Here is a 21782-nt window from a genome sequence, read left to right on the forward strand (position 1 = left end):
AGGATGGCCACATAAAACTCAAAGTCCTGGATTTCAAATATGCAGACTTTAGCAGCATGGTGGAGTACCTGAAGAAAGAGTTGATTGTATGGGAAAACATTAGGAAAGTGGAAAAACAGTGGTTCAACTTGAAATTTGCAAAAAAAGAGCTACTGTGAAGAAAATAAATAAAAATAAGAGAAAAAGGAAACCGATATGGAATTCCAAACTAGAGCAGAAAAAATAAAGGCAAAAGAATTGGCGTTCGTGAAATATAAAAAAAAAACTCAAGAAGAGTAAGGAAAGGAATATCAAATGAAATTGAAAGAAGTCAAGTGAGAGATATGTCTGGCAAAATTTTTTCAGGTATATTAGTGAAAGGAGGAAAAAAAAAATGGAATTATGAGACTGAAAGAAGGTATGAACCGCTATATGGAGAGTGATGAGGAAAAAGCAAATGTGCTAAACAAATATTTCTGTTTGGTGTTCACAGCAGAAAAACATGGAGGAGGACCGCGATTGGTCAGCAAAGTTAAACCTGAGAAATGGAATGGATACTGCACCGTTCATGGAAGAAAGTGTTTATGAACAACTTGAAAAATTGAAGGTGGACAAAGCTATGGGATCAGACGGGATCCATCCCAGGATATTGAGGGAGCTCTGAGAGATTCTGATGGGTCCTCTTAAAGATTTGTTCATTAGATCTTTAGAGACGGGAGAGGTTCTGCGGGACTGGAGAAGAGCGGTTATCCCAGGACAAACAGGCAGCCTATTCTCACATGTGGTTGACGTCACCGACTGAGCCCGGATGTGGACGCCTCACAAGCAAACTTGCTTGAAGAAACTCGAAGTTTCGAGTCGCCTGCACCGCGCATGCGCGAGTGCCCTCCCGCCTAGCACAGGGCGCATCTTCTCAGTTCTCAGTTTTCTGCAGAGCCGAGAAGTCTGTCTTTGACTCTCTGCGTTTAACTAACTTCGTGCCTTCTCTCACCGCGGTTTTGTGTTATTTTCTTCACGAATCGTGTTTTTTTCTTTCTTGTTTTAAAAAAAAAATAAAAAAAAAAAATTTTTTTTCTTTCTCCTGTCCGGTTGCCGGGGCAGGCCGCTCGGCCGCAGCCCACGGGCTTCGACCTTACAGCGGCTGTTTTTTCCTTCTATGTCCCGGCCAGCTACCGGCTTCATGAAGCATACCAGGTACCTTTAACTGCCTTGGGCTTCGTGCGACCGCTGTGCTGCTCTTCAACCTCGTGCTTACATGTTGTCTACTTTCAGTGGAGAGGCTCTTCCAGATGGAATCCACTTCTTCCTCGACTCCGAAGTCGACCCCGGCCTCGACGATGACTGCTGTATCTTTCCCTGTATCCTGAGGTAAGCTAATGCAGCAGACAGTTACACCGGTGGTGTTTCAGGTGCCTAAGACTTCCAAGTCGAAGCACATTTCCACTGCCTCGGTGGATCCTCCAGCCAAGGAAGATGGTCCGGTTTCAGACGCAGATTCATCCTTGCCGGCTTCTTTCCAGACCATGTGTGGGCAGCCATTTGTTCAGTTATTGAGCAAATATAGTTCTGCCTCGACAATGCCTCTTCTACTTCAGCTGGGACATCAGCAGTCTCCCTCAAGGTCGAGTCTTTCCTTCTGTCCCGAGCTCCGGATTCGCACTCTATGTAAGGAGCAGAGTCTTTGAGAGTGCCTGGTCTGGCATATACACACTCGATGCAAGGAGCAGAGTCTTTGCGAGTGTCTGGTCTGGCATATATACACTCGATGCAAGGAGCAGAGTCTTTGCGAGTGTATAGCCTGGAATATACACACTCGATACAAGGAGCACAGTCTTTGCGAGTGTCTGGTCTGGCATCTAAGCACGTGAAGCAAGGAGCAAAGTCTTTGCACGTGCCATGACAGGACTCCTCACCCTCCATGCAATAAGCAGAGTCTTTGGGAATGCATCGAGATTCCTCCATCCAGCTTTTGGAGCTTGCATCCACAGCTCCAAGCCCCATCCATTCCCTGGTGACATTGCCTGCTTCCATCGCCGGGGCGAAGGCTCCTCAACTTTGAGATCTGCTTCCAAGCACAGTTCTCATTGACATTCAAGGCATGCTTCCAGGCATCGCTCTTCTTCTAAGGAGCGCCTGTCTTCCACTAAGCCACCTGCATCTCCTAGACCGTCTACTCCTCGATCGAGGTATCCACTTCGACACCTCGACGACTCAGCGGTCTTGATTACCTCGTCCATGTCTCCCTATTCTTTTGATGCCTTTTTTCCAACCGAAGTTTCATCTTCAACCCAGGCTGCCTCGACGTCCTCGAGTCCTTCTCCAGGCAGGGCATTACCGGATCTCCTCATACCATTCCAGCTGTTTAAGACATATTGCACTCCTGGAAGGGATGGGAAGACTATGGATGAATTTTGAGTGTCGCATCTCTCAAAATGCTATGATGTCCTCTAAAGTCCTTAATTATAATTTTGCCTAAATTTTTGAGTTCTTTGTATACTCAAAAGCATTTTGGATTTCAAGAAGTTCTTACTTCTTTATCTCAACTTCAATTACATCTCCTCCAGTCCTATGATGCTTTCGAGTTGTCTGCCTGGGCAGCTGCTTGCTCGGTAGCTATACGTCGCCTTGCCTGGCTTCGTATCATTGATCAGGCCTATCTATCAACGGTGTTTTGCTCCGAGGACGGCTCCTTATAATCACCCTCCTCTCAAGAAACAGCAGCCTCCGAAGCAACAAAAACCTCAACCTTCTGCTGCACATAACCTCCACCGTTCTGACTCTGTCTCTTTTTCCCCCCTATAGGAGGTCGTCTCCATCATTTTTATCACCGAAGGATGACTATTACATCCGACCTCTGGGTGCTGACCATCATCAGGGAAGGATACTCTCTTCATTTCACTCAGGTTCCTCCAGAGCTTCCTTCAAGTGAGTATCCTTCCAATCCTTCCCAGACCGCCCTTCTTCTTCAGGAAGCTCTGCTTTGCCACAATGATTTTCATTGCTCCTCAGTGGCCGAGACAACCTTGGTACTCCCTTCTACTTCAACTCAGCAGCAGGGAGCCATACCTTCTACCAGTTTTTCCTTCTCTGCTTACACAGAGTCAAATATCTCTGCTTCATCCCAACCTGCAGTCTCTACACCTGACAGCTTGGTACCTCTCAACATAACCCCTCTTCAGTTTTCTCAATCTGTAAGAGACGTTTTAGAAGCTTCTAGGAAGCCTACCACTATACAATGCTATCACCAAAAATGGACTAGATTTTCTACGTGGTGTTTTTCTCATCATAAGGAGCCTCAGCATTCCTCCTTATCTTCTGTTTTGGACTATCTTTTGCACTTCTCTAATTCTGGCCTCAAGTCTACATCTATCCGAGTCCATCTCAGTGCAATTGCGGCTTTCCATCAGCCTCTTGAAGGGAAACCCCTCTCTGCTCATCCGGTGGTTTCCAGATTCATGAAAGGAATTTTCAATGTCAAACCTCCTCTCAAACCGCCTCCTGTGGTTTGGGACCTCAATGTTGTCCTTGCTCAACTAATGAAGCCTCCATTTGAACCAATTGATAAGGCTCATCTGAAGTATCTCACTTGGAAAGTGGTGTTTCTCATAGCCCTCAATTCTGCTCAATGAGTCAGTGAGCTGCAAGCTTTAGTTGCTGATCCACCTTTCACGATGTTCCATCATGACAAGGTGGTACTTCGTATTCATCCTAAATTCCTCCCTCAAGTGGTCTCGGAATTTCATCTCAACCAATTCATTGTTCTTCCAGTGTTTTTTCCAAAGCCTCATTCTCATCCTGGAGAAGTACCTCTTCATACTCTGGACTGTAAACGTTCTATTTGGAACGCACCAAACCACACAGAACTGCTCCTCAACTTTTTGTCTCCTTCGATCCAAATAAGTTGGGACATCCTATTCCTAAGCGTACCATCTCCAACTGGATGCCTGCTTGTATCTCATTCTGCTATGCCCAGGCTGGATAACTAAACTAAACTAAATCTTGGGTTTATATACCGCATCATCTCCACAAAGTGGAGCTCGACACAGTTTACAGGGTTTGGGATAAAACGGAACTCCAATGGAATTATATAAGTAAGTATGAAGAGAGGTTAGGGCTTAGAGAACCAGAGAGGGGAAGAGGTTACATTTTTGAGAAGAGCCAAGTCTTCAGATGCTTACAGAAAAGTTGAAGGGAGCTCAAGTTACGAAGAGGGGAAGTGAGACTATTCCAGAGCTGAGTGATTCTGAAGGGGAGGGAGGACCCAAGTTTACCAACGAGGGAGATGCCTTTTAAGGAGGGGTAGGATAATTTTAGTTTTTGTGTGAATCTAGTGGAAATTGGATTTGAGGAATTCCAGGATAGAGGAATAAGAGGAGGAAGGATGCCGTGAAGGATCTTGAAGGTTAGGCAGGCACATTTAAAGTGGACCCTGGAGATAACAGGAAGCCAGTGGAGCTTGGACAGGAATGGTGAGACATGGTCAAATTTACTTTTTGAGAAGATAAGCTTAGCCGCGGTGTTCAGTAGAGTCACAGCCCATAAAGTCAGAGCAATGGCAGCTTCAGTGGCTTTCCTCAGATCTACACCCATTGAGGAACTTTGTAAGGCTGCTACTTGGTCCTCAGTTCATACATTCACTTCTCACTATTGTCTGGATATTTTCTCCAGACGAGATGGACAGTTTGACCAAAGAGTATTACAGAATTTATTCTCCTACATTGCCAACATTCCCACCATCCCATTCTGGTTAGCTTGGAGGTCACCAACATCTGATAATAGGCTTAGTTAAGGGAGTGTACATTGGAAGATTCTCTTTAATCCAAGAATCGCAAAAGGAATTTAGGGACTCGGGGACAGAATGAATTCTAGAAATTAAGCATAAAACCATTAGGAAAATTTTTCCATTTATTGGACTGGCTGAAATTATTATTTTTTTTTTTAACTTTTTATTTATAGAATTTTCATTCTTTCAATACATGAATCACATATTATAAAATGTATAATAAAATATATATGTATGTACAAATTCATATCATAGATATTCATCCCTTTCCCCTATTAATTGTTTTTCCATTTTTCTTTCATATTAATATCTATATTTCCCACCCTAACCCTATATTACTATTATCAATGTGTTAAGATATCTGATCTCTAGAATAATTAGTCAATGGATCCCATATTTTCTTAAAATTTTTAATATTTCCTTGTTGTAAAGCCAAAATTTTCTCCATTTTGTAAATGTGACATACCGAGTTCCACCAGAATGTATAATTTAGTTTGGTAAAATCTTTCCAATTTTGTGTGATTTGCTGCATGGCAACTCCTGTCAATATTAAAAGTAATTTATTATTATTTGCTGATATTGGACTCTGTGTTCTCATTGCAGTACCGAATAATATGGTATCATATGAGAGTCCTACGTGATTTTCTAGTAATATATTTATTTGGGGCCAAATTAAATTCCAAAAAGCTTTTATACAGGGACAAAAAAAAATTAAATGATCCAATGTCCCTACTTCTATTTTACAATGCCAACATCTATTAGATCTAGTATTATCTATCTTTTGCAAGCGCGTCGGGGTCCATAACACTCTATGTAATAAAAATAACCATGTTTGACTCATAGATGCTGACTTTGTTAATCTTAATCTCCAGGACCAGAATTTTGGCCATTGAGATGCAGAAATTGTCTGTCCAATCTCAATGCTCCAAATATCCCTAAGTCCAGTTTTCTTTTTTTTATTTAGAAATCCATTTATTAATTTATACCATTTTGCGGCTTGGTGACCCAAGAAATCCGTCTGGAAACATAAAACTTGCAAACTATATTGAGTATTGAGAATTTTCCATTCAGGGAACCCTACCTGAATGGCTTTACTGGCTGAAATTAAACCTTTACAATATTGCTTGCTTGGCACTACTATATTTATTCTACTATATTTATTTCATACAACATCAGGAAATATACATTGGAATTCTTTATCAGCTGTGAATTATACATGGAGATTTTGGAGATAGAAGATGCTTGTCCTGAACTTGAGTGACCCCCTCCATTCTGAAAAACCTACATTAAGTCAACCAATACCTATATCAATGTGTTTCTGTTAAAAATGGTTTAAATTTTATTAATTTCTTTGTAAACCAGTAAATAAAAACTTGCAAATAAATAAAAAATGATGGTCTTTTGTGATGCTTCAGTCCGTACTTATATGATTCTATGACAATGTTAATCTTCAGAAGAGTTGGACAAGAAAGACATCAAAGGAAAAAGATATTGAGGCCGAAGTTCAGCACTGTTTAGCTAGCTAGAAATGGCTCCCGGCTGGCTAAATAACTCATAGCTGTCTGCTATCTCACGATATTTAGCGGAAAATAGACTGCTGTCTCCTGCTGAATATCCAGCTTAGCAAATTGACCAATGACCAGCTATGTTGCATGACATAGCTGGTCACTGCCAATATTCAGCAGTTCACCATCTAAGTTAGTCAGCCAGGTAGAGCTGCCTAAAAGAGTAGTCTATCTTTGGCTGTTGAGACGTAGGGCCTGTTTTACAAAGCCATGCTAGCGGCTGCAGCGTGGTAACGGCCCTGAAGCCCATAGAGATTTAAAGGGCTTCGGGGCTGTTGCTGCACGGCAGTCGCTAGTGCAGCTTTGTAAAACAGGCACTTAGCTGGCTAGTTGCTGAATATTGGCCTAGCCAGCCATCCTTCAGCCAAGCAAAAGTAGACCAAAAATTCAATGCCAGTTGCCGGATACTGCACTGACATTGAATTTCCAAATATGCCATGGGCTGCAGGAGATTGCCAGCAATTTTCCACAGTTTGAATAACGGAGAGAGGATTTTCTTTATAATTTATAATTTAGATTTTTTATTTAAAGCTGTGTTCTGAATCTTTTATCTTTATAAGAATTGTTGCTGGAATAAATATCTTCAGCTGCTCTTATTCCAGTATAGAAATATTTTGTTGATGATCAGCAACTTTTGGAGACGCATTCCTTTTGCAGAAGTCTCAAATTTATAATGTTCCAGATAAAAGACTGCAACCCCAAATGTTTTCTTTTCCTTGAACCAATATGACAACAAACTTAGCAGGAAAAAAAATTGAAATTGCATGTTTTATTTTCCTCCTTTAAATTCATGTTCACTTTTTCTTTTTTAAGGTCTAAAGGTGGAGATAACACATTGTGGACAAATGAAGAGAAAATACAGAGTGTGCAATGTCACAAGACGACCAGCAAGCCACCAAACGTAAAATGTTGTTTTCTTATTGTGCTAACCCAGTTTTATATAGGAAATACATTTCTTAATTTTATTTTCAATATGTAATATATTTTGTTACAAAACTGGATACAGTAGAAAGAAAGCCTAAAGCTACTGCTGTTGTAGACAGGGTAATTGGTCAAACATTTTAGTTTTTAGTACTAAGAATATAAGAATTTGCCGCTGCTGGGTCAGACCACTGGTCCATCGTGCCCAGCAGTCTGCTCCCGCAGTGGCCCCCAAGTCAAAGACCAGTGCCCTGAGAACAGCCCTACCTCCATACGTTCCGGTTCAACAGGAATCCGTCCAACTTTGTCTTAAATCCCTGGAGGGTGTTTTCCCCTATAACAGCCTCCGGAAGAGCGTTCCAGTTTTCCACCACTCTGTGGGTGAAGAAGAACTCTCTTACGCTTGTACGGAATCTATCCCCTTTTAACTTTAGAGAGTGCCCTCTCGTTCTCTCTACCTTGGAGAGGGTGAACAACCTGTCTTTATCTACTAAATCTATTCCCTTCGTTATCGTGAACGTTTCGATCATGTCCCCTCTCAGTCTCCTCTTTTCAAGGGAGAAGAGGCCCAGTTTCTCTAATCTCTCACTGTATGGCAACTCCTTCAGCCCCTTAACCATTTTAGTCACTCTTCTCTGGACCCTTTTGAGTAGTACCATGTCCTTCTTCATGTACGGTGACCAGTGCTGGACGCAGTACTCCAGGTGAGGGCGTACCATGGCCCGGTACAGCGGCATGATAACCTTCTCCGATCTGTTCATGATCCCCTTCTTAATCATTTCCAGCATTCTGTTTGCCCTTTTTGCCGCCACCATGTATTGCACTGATGGCTTCATCGATTTGTCAACCAGTACTCCCAAGTCTCTTTCCTGGGGGGTCTCTCCAAGTACCGCCCCGTATTCGTGTATAAGATTTGTAAGGCCATTTCTTTAGCATTCATCGGGTGTGGTAAGCAGTCACTGATTACATTGAGGGCACATTCTACCAGGGGTGTGGCTTCTTCATGGAAAGAGTCTCAGGTAGTGTCACCCAAGGAGATTTGTAGGGCAGTCACTTGGTCCATTCTTCATACTTTCATGAAGTTCTATAGAGTTGATGTGGCAGCATATATGGATGCTGCCTTTGGATCATCTATGTTAGTAGCAGGCTCATCTACCCCACCCTACGCTAGAGGGACTGCTTTAGTACATCCCACTGGTCAAAAGTCGTATACCTTTTGCACGAGAAGGGAAGATTAGTTTCTTATCTCAATAATCTTACTAGTAGTAAGGCATATAAGTCTTAATGGCCTGCCCTGTCAAATGTTATTTTCATTTTCATCTACATACTTTCTCAGACAATTATGTACTTTTCTTATTCTTGACCTTCTGTTGTTTAAAGGCCTGAGGAGTGAAAAATACCCAGAAGTTTTCTGCAGTGTCCAAGAGTGAGCCTCTTGAGGGGAGGCATCTTGTAGCTTCTGATTTAAAACATAAGAGTGATAACAAAATGGAAGGTTATAGGAGTCACATCATTGTTAGTGCAGGTTGAATTCAGGTAGTAGGTAGCATGTTGAGTTCCACCTTGTTTTTTTCTGTTCTTATTTGACTTGGGCTGAGTGGGGAGTTCCCCATTACACTCCTCTCTTTTTCTCTTTGTAGTGTTTCTCAACTGCTTTGGTATAAACGATGATCACAGAGCAGAGTTAGAGGAAGTGGAGCTGAAAAATGTAGATGATGCCTTCTGTATAAACTTGTGAGTAGAGGTGAATAACCCACTGATCAAGACTTGCATGCCTTTCTACTAGAAAGAAGATTATCGAGGTAAGAAACTAATCTTCCCTTCTAAGTTGATAAGAAGAAGCCATAGACTAGCATTTCCTTCTGGGACCCTCTGCTGCAACAGATAAAGGGGATGAGACTTGATATACCACTTTATAAAATCAAAATGATTCACATGAACTGTTAATTGACTTGCCAAGAGTCACAAGGATCTGCAGTGGGAATTTAACTCACAACATCAGGGTGTTGAGGCAGCTGCGCTAATCACTAGGCCACTCCTTGACTACCCATGTGTGCCATAACAGCCCTGTTTGTGCCTAGGCCAGTGGCAGATACTAGTTTTTACGCACCTGAGTGACAGCACCAAGAAATAGACTCTTCACCATGGGATGGTGCCTCTGAAAAAATATTTGTTCTATCATGTGCTAATGTCCATGTTAGAGAAAATAATATTTAGTGCCATGGTGTAGCATTGTATATCCATAGGTAACATTTCAACCTATTAGGACTCTTTAACTTAAGATATATAAAATCATTAAAAGAATAAACATGGCTCATTGAAGGTTTACTGATTCAAATGTAATGGACAGCGGACTGACTTCATGTTTATTTTACTTTATTTAGATTCCCTCTTCAGCAAGAGAGTGGACAAACAGTAGAATGCACTGTAGCTCAGTATTTTAAGGACAGACACAAGCTAGTTCTTCGCTACCCTCATCTTCCATGTTTACAAGTTGGACAGGAACAGAAGCATACATACCTTCCACTTGAGGCAAGTCCATTTATTTCCTTGTGAATCGATATTCAAACTTAGCAAAGAGGTTTTTTTTTAATGACAACAGCTGTAGCATTTTACCACATATGTATATGCAGTACCACTGTATAGGTTGGTGTTGCTGAATATATAGTCCATTCTTGTTGTTTGTGGTAGTATAGTTCCCAAAAATACTTGCGAACCATGAAATAATGAATAATGAGTCCATGGGAAAATAGAGATTAGGTTCCAGCAGTAACTGTTGTGCCTCAAAACTGTGGAAAGTGAACAATAGATCCTATTGGGAAAATAGGGTTAGGTTCCTGCATGAGACAGCACTTGAAGTACCTGTAATTCACTCTCTAGGTGCTGGAAGGTAACACCTGACCACAAGGTGAAAATGAAAGCAAAAAAAGTTGTATTTTAAGAGCCAGTCTGTCAATATGCGAACACAGTGGCATGAATGAGGAATATTGGTAGCAATTTATGTAATCGCAAATATGCAAAATTGTGCATCGGAAACATGTGAATAACAAGCATGGACTGTATGTGGAAAGCACTTGCTGCTGGCAGCTATACAGTACATGTCATGGCATTACTCAGCCACCATATTTATAGCTAAGTAGCTTAGGGCTAGATTCACAAAGGCCACAGATCGGATCCGATCCTTAGGCGATCCGATCCGTGGCCAGGGATTAGGATGATTAGAATCACGCCCCCAACCGACTGCACGGATCGCTCTCCAGCGATCTCGACACATGCGTAGACCATCTGTAGATGGTCTGCACATGCGCTGGACCTCCATGCCCGGCAGAGGTAGAAACTATTTTTGCTCTTTTTTTTTTTTTTTTTTTACTTCGCGAGCCTGTGGTTTTAACCTGCTTTAAACCGGCGGGTTAAAACCATGGGCTTGCACTGTGGGGAAGGGCAGGAGAGTCGAGGCAGAGAAGAGCAGAGAGTCTGGGCAAAGAAGAATGGAGGGTTGGGGCAGAGAAGAGCGGAGAGTCAGGGCATAGAAGAGAGGAGAATCGAGACAGAGAGCAGGGTGGCAAGAGCAGAGAATCGGGGCAGGGAGCAGGGCAGTCGAACTGGTCCTCTGCAGTCACTTATTTTTCGATCGGCAGCCCCATCAGTGTCCATTTTTTTTTTTTTTTTTTTTAAGTTAATCGTTGCCTGCCTGTATTTGCATGCCGTTCCCCCTCATTTGCATGATTGGATTGGATGCAGATAAGCTCGGGAGGAAGGTTAGTGAATCAGGTCGGGGTCGCTAAGTGGTCGGGACATGATCGGTGAGCTTAGTGAATCTAGCCCTTGATTAGGATAGCTTTTGTAACCTAAATTAATCCACTTAGCTATACTGAGTGGCTGAATAATTACAAGTATACTTACTGAAAAATTGAATATCTTTTCTCCTCCTTGATACTAGCTCAATAGTACTAGAGCAGTGGTTCCCAACCCTTTCCTGGAGGACCACAAGGCCAGTCGGGTTTTTGGGATAGCCCTAATAAATATGCATAGGGCAGATTTCAAGTTTATTTATTTTCGATATACCGTCTATCAAAATACATGTCTAGAAGGTGTACATTATTAAAAGAAAATTATAGGAAACAGTTAAAATAAGTAAATAAAAATAATAATTTATCAGATATTAATACTGGACAAATTCAGAATAACATACATGAAACAGAAGGAAAGTAGGGGAGGGAGAGGTTGTTTAAAATACATTGAAGTAAAATTAATAAAAAAGGGCGGTAAGTGAGGAGCAGTTAAGACATTATCCCAGGACAAGCAGGCAGCATATTCTTTATGCATGGGTGACGTCACCGACGGAGCCCCGGTACGGACCTTTTTAACTAGAAAGTTCTAGTTGGCCGCACCGCGCATGCGCGAGTGCCTTCCCGCCCGACGGAGGAGTGCGTGGTCCCCAGTTTCTTCGTTTCCGCGGAGCGAAGAAGACGCGTGTATTTCAACGATCGTTGAATCCAACTTTTTGCCTTCCCGCTCGCGATTTTCTCTTATTTTTTCTCATCTGCCCTTCGGGTTTTTTCTTTTTTCATTTCTCAAAAAAAAAAAAAAAATTTTTTTTTTTTTGCTTTTTTTACTTTGTTTTCGATCCAGCCCCGGCGGGGCCTGTTGTCACCATACAGGCCTCCGGGTTTGATTTTGCAGAGGCCGTGTTTCCATTCATGCCCCCGCAGCCGGGTTTTAAGAAGTGCCAACGGTGTGCACGCCCGATCTCCCTCACTGACCCACACAATTGGTGCCTACAGTGTTTGGGTCCTGAGCATCGGGCGGACTCCTGCACCCGCTGTGCCACTCTTAAAAAACGTACTCTGAAGAATCGACAAATCCAGCAGAACATCCTCTTCGGCACCGCATCTGCTATGGAGCCGATTCCCTCGACTACGGTACCGCCAAAATCGGCACCCACCACTTCGACGACGCCCGATCCTTCATCGGCGTCGCTGGCGCCAGGTAAGCCGGCTAAGAAGCCTTCCACCTCCCTTGAGCGCCCTCCGGCCACAGTGGCGACACCGGCCCTACCGGCTTCATGCCGACCCCGGAAACACTCTGCCCCGATCTCGGTGAGTGCCTCGTCATCGGCCTCCTCATCGCCGGGGCGTGGAGCGGCACCTAAGGAACCGAAGCAGAAAAAAGCGGTTCCGGTGCAACCCCTGGATGACCGCATCGCGACCATCCTCCAAGACAAATTACAGGAACAGCTGCAGCAACAACTCCAGCACCTGTTACCGACCCTCCTGGCACCGCTCCTTTCGGTACCAGACCGGCCCGAGCCTCGTGCCGTCCAACCGGTATCCACCCCATCGGTGCCCCTTAACTCTTCCATGCCGATTCTCTCGGCTGAACACCTTCCTGCCCACCCCGTAGGTCATACCCATGCTGATGCCGATCCTCCTCGGTACCAGGCGGGGCACCGGTCCTCCCCGGTCCGAGACCGGCACCGTTCTTCCCGGGACCGTGACCAGCACCGCTCTTCCTCTCCCGGTAATGTCTCGGTGCGCTCTGGCAAGTCTCTGTCTAAGACCCACCATACTGAGCCTTCCATCCCGATATCTCGACATGCGCACACTGATGTCAGGGACCCGGACCTATGGGAAGACTCCTCTCCCGGTACCGAGGAGGACGCATAGTCATCGGACGAGGAGCCCTCAGCGCCCGATACCACTTCTAAGCCTGAGCAATCCTCCTTCTCAAGGTTCCTCAGGGAGATGTCAGCGGCTCTCTCTATCCCTCTAGAGTCTGACTCCAAAAAATCCCAGGCCTTTCTGGAGGCCTTGGATTTTGAACAGCCTCCCAAGGAGTTTCTCAAGTTACCCATACATGACATACTGCGGGAAACTTTTTATAAGAACTGGGAGAACCCACTCACCGTCCCCGGGGCCCCCCGTAAGCTGGATAGCCTTTACAGGGTCATCCCGATCCCGGGTTTTGACAAACCTCAGCTGCCCCATGAGTCTCTCCTGGTTGAATCTACCTTGAAGAAAACTCAGGGCTCCAGTGTTTATGCCTCCACCCCTCCTGGCAGAGAAGGCAAGACGATGGACAAGTTTGGCAAGCGCCTTTATCAAAACTCAATGCTGGCCAACAGGGCGAACAATTACACATTTCATTTCTCATTTTACATGAAACATTTGGTACAACAACTGTCCGCCCTTCAAAAATACATTCCGGAACGTAAAGTTCTGCTCTTCCAGCAGCAAATTTCCAGCCTTCTTCAACTGCGGAAATTTATGGTGCGCTCTATTTATGATTCCTTTGAGCTCACCTCCCGTGCATCTGCCATGGCCGTGGCCAACGCTCCCTGTCTTGGGGATGAACTTTTTGGGGAGTCCCTAGACTCAACCACCCAGAAGCTCTTGGCCCATGAGACCAGATGGGACACTTTTGTTAAACCTAAGAAAAAGGCCCCACCTACTCGCCCTTACAGACCACAGTCCTCGTATCAGCGCAGGTTCTCTGCCAGACCCCTCAATCCGCCTTCACAGCAACCTCGGCGGCCCCGTCAACAACATCAACACACTCAGGCTCGTTCTCAGTCTAGTCAACCTGCCAAGCCTCTCCCTCCTTCGAAACCCTCTCAGCCCTTTTGACTCCTCTCTCCAGGGCATAGCCAGTCTTCCTCCCTCGTTGCCTGTTCCTCAACCAATCGGAGGACGTCTACAAATCTTCCTCAGCCGTTGGGAGGTCATCACATCAGACCAATGGGTCCTCAACATCATCCGCCACGGCTACTCTCTCAACTTCCAGACTCTTCCACCAAACAACCCTCCCGTAGAGTCTGCTTCTCACTCCCCCCAAACCCCCCTCCTCCTGAGGGAGGTCCAATCCCTCCTTCTTCTCAATGCCATCGAAGAGGTGCCTCCGGCCCAACGGGGTCAGGGATTCTACTCCTGCTACTTCCTGGTTCCCAAGAAGACAGGAGACCTTCGTCCCATCCTCGATCTCAGGGACCTCAACAAGTGTCTGGTCAAGGAGAAGTTCAGAATGCTCTCCCTTGCCACGCTGTACCCTCTTCTCTCTCAACACGACTGGCTATGTTCCCTGGACCTCAAAGAGGCCTACACTCACATCCCAATCAATCCGACTTCACGTCGCTACCTACGGTTTCAGATACAGCACCGTCACTATCAGTACAAAGTGCTACCTTTTGGCCTCGCTTCATCGCCCAGGATGTTCACCAAGTGCCTTATTGTGGTGGCGGCCTTCCTCAGGTCTCACAACCTCCAGGTGTTCCCCTACTTGGACAATTGGTTGGTGAAAGCTCCTACGTCGCCGCTTGTGCTACAAGCCACTCATCACACCATCTCGCTCCTCCATCTCCTGGGGTTCGAGATCAACTACCCCAAGTCGCATCTGCTTCCTACACAGCGACTTCAGTTCATTGGAGCAGTTCTCGACACCACACTAATGAGGGCGTTTCTCCCCTCCGATCGTCAACGGACCCTGCTCCACCTCTGTCGTCAGGTGCTCCTTCATCACTCCATTCCTGCCCGACAGATGATGGTCCTCCTGGGCCACATGGCCTCCACGGTACATGTGCTTCCTCTGGCATGACTCCACCTCAGGACACCTCAATGGACTCTTGCCAACCAATGGTCGCAGACCACGGATCTTCTTTCTCATCCCATCTCTGTGACATCGTCTCTTCAGCAATCTCTTCAATGGTGGTTGAACTCCTCAAATCTTTCCAGGGGTCTACTCTTTCATCTACTCCCTCACTCCATGATCATAACCACGGATGCCTCCCCCTATGCGTGGGGAGCTCACCTAGGAGATCTACGCACCCAGGGACTCTGGACCCCTCAGGAGCGTCAACATCACATCAATTTCCTAGAACTCAGAGCCATGTTCTATGCTCTCAAAGCCTTCCAGCACCTTCTCTGCCCTCAGGTTCTTCTCCTGTGCACAGACAATCAAGTCGCCATGTACTACATAAACAAGCAAGGCGGCACCGGATCTCGCCTCCTTTGTCAGGAGGCTCTCCGCATCTGGACCTGGGCCACGGCCCGCAATCTCTTCCTCAAGGCTGTCTATATCCAGGGCGAACAGAACTCCCTGGCCGACAATCTCAGCCGCATTCTTCAACCTCACGAGTGGACTCTGGACCCTTCAACACTCCACTCCATCTTTGCTCGATGGGGCACTCCGCAGGTGGACCTCTTTGCAGCGCCTCACAACCATCAGCTGCCCCAGTTCTGTTCCAGACTCTTCTCTCCTCATCGTCTGACCCCAGATGCATTCCTGCTCGACTGGACGGATCGGTTCCTCTATGCCTTTCCTCCACTACCTCTGATGTTGAGGACGTTAGCCAAACTCCGCAGGGACAGGGCCACCATGATTCTCATCGCTCCTCGGTGGCCTCGCCAACACTGGTTCTCCCTCCTGCTTCAGCTCAGCTCCAGGGAGCCCATTCCTCTTCCTGTGTTTCCTACTCTACTTTCGCAGCAACGTCAGTCTCTACTGTATCCCAATCTGTCTTCGCTCCACCTGACAGCTTGGTTTCTCTCGGGCTGACCTCTCCAGAGAATCTGTCTCAGCCTGTCCGTCGCATTTTGGATGCCTCCAGGAAACCGGCCACCCTCCAATGTTACCATCAGAAGTGGACCAGGTTCTCCTCTTGGTGTCTACTGCATCATCACGATCCCACCTCATTAGCGGTGGAAACTGTACTGGACCATTTGCTCTCTCTGTCCGACGCTGGCCTCAAGTCTACCTCAATCAGAGTCCACCTCAGTGCCATCACTGCGTTTCATGAGTCTATCCTCGGAAAACCTCTCACGGCTCATCCACTGGTTTCCCGGTTCATGAGAGGCCTCTTCAATGTCAAACCACCTCTGAAGCCTCCTCCTGTCGTCTGGGACCTGAATGTGGTTTTATCAGCCCTCATGAAACCCCCTTTTGAGCCTCTTGCCACAACTTCGCTCAAACTTCTAACATGGAAGGTGCTTTTCCTCATTGCCATCACCTCTGCCAGGAGAGTTAATGAGATGCATGCACTGGTCGCCGATCCACCGTTCACTGTTTTTCACCATGACAAGGTGGTTCTGCGTACCCATCCTAAATTCCTTCCCAAGGTGGTCTCGGCTTTTCACCTCAACCAGTCCATTGTGTTGCCTGTCTTTTTCCCTAAACCCCATTCTCATCCTGGGGAACAGGCATTGCACACGCTGGATTGTAAGCGTGCCCTGGCATACTACCTTGACCGTACCAGGGCTCACCGCTTGTCCCCTCAGCTCTTTCTGACCTTCGATCCTAACCGTCTGGGCCGTCCGGTCTCTAAACGGACGCTTTCCAACTGGCTTGCTGCCTGTATTGCGTTCTGTTATACTCGGGCTGGTCTCTCACTGGAAGGTGCTATCATGGCCCACAGGGTCAGAGCTATGGCTGCTTCTGTGGCTTTCCTCCGTTCCACGCCCATTGAGGAAATCTGCAAGGCTGCCACTTGGTCCTCAGTTCACACGTTCACTACTCACTACTGTCTGGATGCCTTCTCCAGACGGGATTGACACTTCGGCCAATCTGTGTTACGAAATTTATTTTCCTAATGGCCAACCATCCCTCCTCCCCCTCTGTTAGCTTGGAGGTCACCCATGCGTAAAGAATATGCTGCCTGCTTGTCCTGGGATAAAGCACAGTTACTTACCGTAACAGGTGTTATCCAGGGACAGCAGGCAGATATTCTTAAGTCCCACCCGCCTCCCCGGGTTGGCTTCTTAGCTGGCTTATCTTAACTGGGGACCACGCACTCCTCCGTCGGGCGGGAAGGCACTCGCGCATGCGCGATGCGGCCAACTAGAACTTTCTAGTTAAAAAGGTCCGTACCGGGGCTCCGTCGGTGACGTCACCCATGCGTAAAGAATATCTGCCTGCTGTCCCTGGATAACACCTGTTACGGTAAGTAACTGTGCTTTAGGGGGGAATCATTTCAAGAGAAATATTAGATGTTTCAAAACTACACATAAGTCAGGGAATTAAAAGGCAGAGGCTGATTCTAGAGAGTAAAAGCATCTTTAAAGAGGAAAGTTTTAAGTTTGGTTTTAAATTTTCCGAGTGAGTTCTCTAATCGAATGTCTAGTGGAAGGGCATTCCACAGAGAGGGAGCGGTAACTGAAAAGATGGATTTGCGAGCAGTGTCATAAAACAATTCCCGTATTGACGGTATAGAGAGTAAATTTTGATTATTTGATCGGAGGGCCCTTGATGATGAGTAAGGGATCAAAAGTTTATCTATGAATGCTGGTTGGTTAGAATTTTTTGTTTTAAAAGTGAGGAGGAATATTTTATAGGAAAGACGATGTGTAACAGGTAATCAATGAGCTTTACGGAGGAGAGGGGTGACGGTCAAATTTTTTTGCGTGATAGATTAATTTAACAGCAGTGTTTTGCAAAAGTTGTAGACGGCGAATTTCTTTCTGGGTTATGCCTTGATAAAGGGCATTACAGTAATATATGGTTGAAATTACTAGGGAGTGAATCAGAATGTTAATGGCGGAGTGATCAAGAAAAGAGGAAATAGAACAGATGAGCCTAAGTTTATGGAAACATTTCTGCATAACTGCACTAACTTGTTGATGAAAGGTAAGGTCCCTGTCTAGGATGACTCCAAGGAGTTTAACTTTGCTATCCGTTTGAATTGGGGAGGATTCGATACTGATGGGTAGACATAAATGTTCATCTGGAGAAGGCAAGAAAAGGACACTAGTAGTTTTAAGAATGTTCAGTGATAGTTTATTTTGCCAAAGCCAGAGGCTGATTTGGTTGAATTTTTGATTAATTTCTGTTATTTTGTCAGGGGAAGTAGGATTTATGGGGTGAAGTAATTGGATACCATCAGCATATGTAAATACAGTGAAACCTATAGATTGGGCCAGAGTGAGTAGTGAGGCCAGGAATATATTAAAAAGAAGGGGAGAAAGAATTGAGCCTTGGGGAACTCCATAATTTTGCATGCCTGTCACCTCCATTATATGCAAATCTCTTTCATGCATATTCATTAGGGCTGTCCAGAAAAGCCAACTGGCCTGGTGGTCCTTCAGGGCAGGGTTGGAAACCACTGCACTAGAGCATTTAGAGAGAACTTTTGGTGCTGCTGAAAATTCATAGATAGCAGCTACCACCAAACATATAAATTACCTTAATGAGTATTGATCCATTTATTTTTACTCTTTTCGTTGTTCATGTGTGTGACATAGCCTTCTTTATTGTGTACCGTATTTTCGCGGATATAACGCGCGCGTTATACGTGATTTTACGTACCGCGCATACCCCTCGCGCGTTATATGCCTGAGCGCGGTATAGAAAAGTTTTTAAACATAGTTCCCACCCCGCCCGACTCACCCCCCCAGCAGGACCGCTCGCACCCCCACCCCGAACGACCGCTCGCACGCGCTCCCACCCGCACCCGCATCCACGATCGGAGCAAGAGGGAGCCCAAGCCCTCTTGCCCGGCCGACTCCCCGACGTCCGATACATCCCCCCCCCCCCGGCAGGACCACTCGCACCCTCACCCCGAAGGACCGCCGACTCCCCAACAATATCGGGCCAGGAGGGAGCCCAAACCCTCCTGGCCACGGCGACCCCCTAACCCCACCCCGCACTACATTACGGGCAGGAGGGATCCCAGGCCCTCCTGCCCTCGACGCAAACCCCCTCCCCCGAACGACCGCCCCCCCCCAAGAACCTCCGCCCGTCCCCCAGCCGACCCGCGCCCCCCCTGGCCGACCCCCACGACACCCCCACCCGCCTTCCCCGTACCTTTGTGTAGTTGGGCCAGAAGGGAGCCCAAACCCCCCTGGCCACGGCGACCCCCTACCCCCACCCCGCACTACATTACGGGCAGGAGGGATCCCAGGCCCTCCTGCCCTCGACGCAAACCCCCCTCCCCTCCAGCCGACCCGCGACCCCCCTGGCCGACCCCCACGACCCCCCCACCCCCCCTTCCCCGTACCTTTGGAAGTTGGCCGGACAGACGGGAGCCAAACCCGCCTGTCCGGCAGGCAGCCAACGAAGGAATGAGGCCGGATTGGCCCATCCGTCCTAAAGCTCCGCCTACTGGTGGGGCCTAAGGCGCGTGGGCCAATCAGAATAGGCCCTGGAGCCTTAGGTCCCACCTGGGGGCGCGGCCTGAGGCACATGGTCGGGTTTGGCCCATGTGCCTCAGGCCGCGCCCCCAGGTGGGACCTAAGGCTCCAGGGCCTATTCTGATTGGCCCACGCGCCTTAGGCCCCACCAGTAGGCGGAGCTTTAGGACGGATGGGCCAATCCGGCCTCATTCCTTCGTTGGCTGCCTGCCGGACAGGCGGGTTTGGCTCCCGTCTGTCCGGCCAACTTCCAAAGGTACGGGGAAGGGGGGTGGGGGGGGCGTGGGGGTCGGCCAGGGGGGGCGCGGGTCGGCTGGAGGGGAGGGGGGTTTGCGTCGAGGGCAGGAGGGCCTGGGATCCCTCCTGCCCGTAATGTAGTGCGGGGTGGGGTTAGGGGGTCGCCGTGGCCAGGAGGGTTTGGGCTCCCTTCTGGTCCAACTACACAAAGGTACGGGGAAGGCGGGTGGGGGTGTCGTGGGGGTCGGCCAGGGGGGTCGCGGGTCGGCTGGGGGACGGGCGGAGGTTCTTGGGGGGGGGCGGTCGTTCGGGGGAGGGGGTTTGCGTCGAGGGCAGGAGGGCCTGGGATCCCTCCTGCCCGTAATGTAGTGCGGGGTGGGGTTAGGGGGTCGCCGTGGCCAGGAGGGTTTGGGCTCCCTCCTGGCCCGATATTGTTGGGGAGTCGGCGGTCCTTCGGGGTGAGGGTGCGAGTGGTCCTGCCGGGGGGGGGGGGGATGTATCGGACGTCGGGGGGGGCATCAGGCTTTCAGGATGGGGACAGACCTTCAAGGGGGGACAGGACTTCAAGGGAGGACAGTGCACGGAAAGTCAGGGGGGGTGAACGGAGAGTCGGGACAGCGCACGGAAAGTCAGGGCGGGCGAAAGGAGAGTCGGGCAGCATGCGCGTTATATGTCTGAGCGCGGTATAGAAAAGTTTTTGTACATATCATCGTGATTTCTGCGCGCTATACCCCTGTGCGCGTTTTACAATGGTGCGCGTTATATCCGCGAAAATACGGTAGTTTTACACTGTTTACTTAATACAAGTTTTTAAATCACTAGATTTCTTTTTTAATTTGACTTGATGAACCACCAGGTACAGGAAAACAATCAAAAAGGCACAGAGAGATGACTTATTATGTTTTCTCGATTCCATTGAATGCACCTATGATATGAGTTCTAGAACTGCTGCTGTCACCATTGTGGCACCCTGCGCTGCCTGACTCAAAGCCTCTGACCTCAGGGAAGACCTTCATGACATCCCCATTTTTATCTTCCCGCACCATCCAGCATTCCACATCATCACATCCCGCAGCTGGCAAAATAAATTTCCCTGTTGCTACAGAACAATGCTATCAAAGAAGTTCCCAAACAATGTTACCGGGGGTTCTATTCCAGATTTCTTCTCATCCCCCAAAAGACGTAGGGTCTTCGATTTATACTCGACCACCGTCCTTTAAACACTTACCTCAAAACAGAAAAATTTTGAATGATTTCACTTCCAGCAATTCTCCCACTTCTCAGACAAAATGATTGATTAGCCGCCTTGGACCTCAAAGATGCCTACACTCACATCCCTATTGATCCTTCCCACTGGAAATTTCTAAGATTTATGTTTTTCGACAAACATTCAGAGATCCCTCCTTCCCGAATTGCGGAAGGCAAAGAAACAAACAAAGATGGTGACTAGTTGGTGCTTGATCTCCTTTATTAGATAATATGACACTGACTCGACATGATAGTGTTTCGGCCTAAAAAGGCTTCCTCAGGAGTCTAAAATAAAAAATATTCTTAAATTATAATTACATAACTAATATAGAATAAGAGGATCAGTGGTAAATAACACAAATTAAATAATGACATAATAAACATATCATAAATAACATTTAAATAAGAACCTAAATTAAAACCATATAAAAAGCATACATAAAAAAATTATGATGATGGCAATGGAGTAGGTCACGTTGGAAGACGCTCCTGACTCGCTTCGGGGAAAAATAATTTTCCTTACTTACAGGTTTTACCCAAGGGGTTTTTCCCAGGTTTTTTTTTCCTCTGCTTCAGCTCTAATGCCGAAACGATGAGGGAGACAGAGGGTTATTCCTCCTATTCTCTCTGCTGCTTCCACGCCGCAACAGATAGTAATAGCATCCTTTACCGTACCTGCTAATACGGGCGTTTCTGCTTTCGGGGGAGGGAAGACTCCCGACTTAGACAATAAAGCTTCGTTGAGCCCTTTTGGACTAGAGGTCCCTCCACAGGCCGGGGACAACATTTCAGCAGGAGGCATTAGGAGATTTTTCTCTGATGGAAGTGCCTGCGTTGCCTTTGACCCTGGAAGGGAATCCAGCTGAACTGGGCGCTGTGAAGGCCCTGACTTACAAGCAGCATTTGGAGATAGTAGAGGAGTGGGTCAGATTG

General features: G+C 47.0%; 1 protein-coding gene across 5 annotated transcripts in view; it reads left to right on the top strand.

Annotated features, from left to right (window-relative positions):
- AGO2 (argonaute RISC catalytic component 2) overlaps positions 1–21782 on the top strand; it is a 312251-nt gene that overhangs the window by 166019 nt on the left and 124450 nt on the right. For all 5 annotated transcript variants that reach the window (XM_033934274.1, XM_033934272.1, XM_033934270.1 and 2 more), the window contains 2 exons: positions 7141–7228; positions 9633–9780. In XM_033934274.1, coding sequence (XP_033790165.1) covers positions 7141–7228; positions 9633–9780 — 236 coding nt within the window. The remainder of the gene's footprint in view (positions 1–7140; positions 7229–9632; positions 9781–21782) is intronic.

The sequence above is a fragment of the Geotrypetes seraphini genome, chromosome 2 (genome assembly GCF_902459505.1).
Source record: "Geotrypetes seraphini chromosome 2, aGeoSer1.1, whole genome shotgun sequence".
Classification (NCBI taxonomy): Eukaryota; Metazoa; Chordata; class Amphibia; order Gymnophiona; family Dermophiidae; genus Geotrypetes; species Geotrypetes seraphini.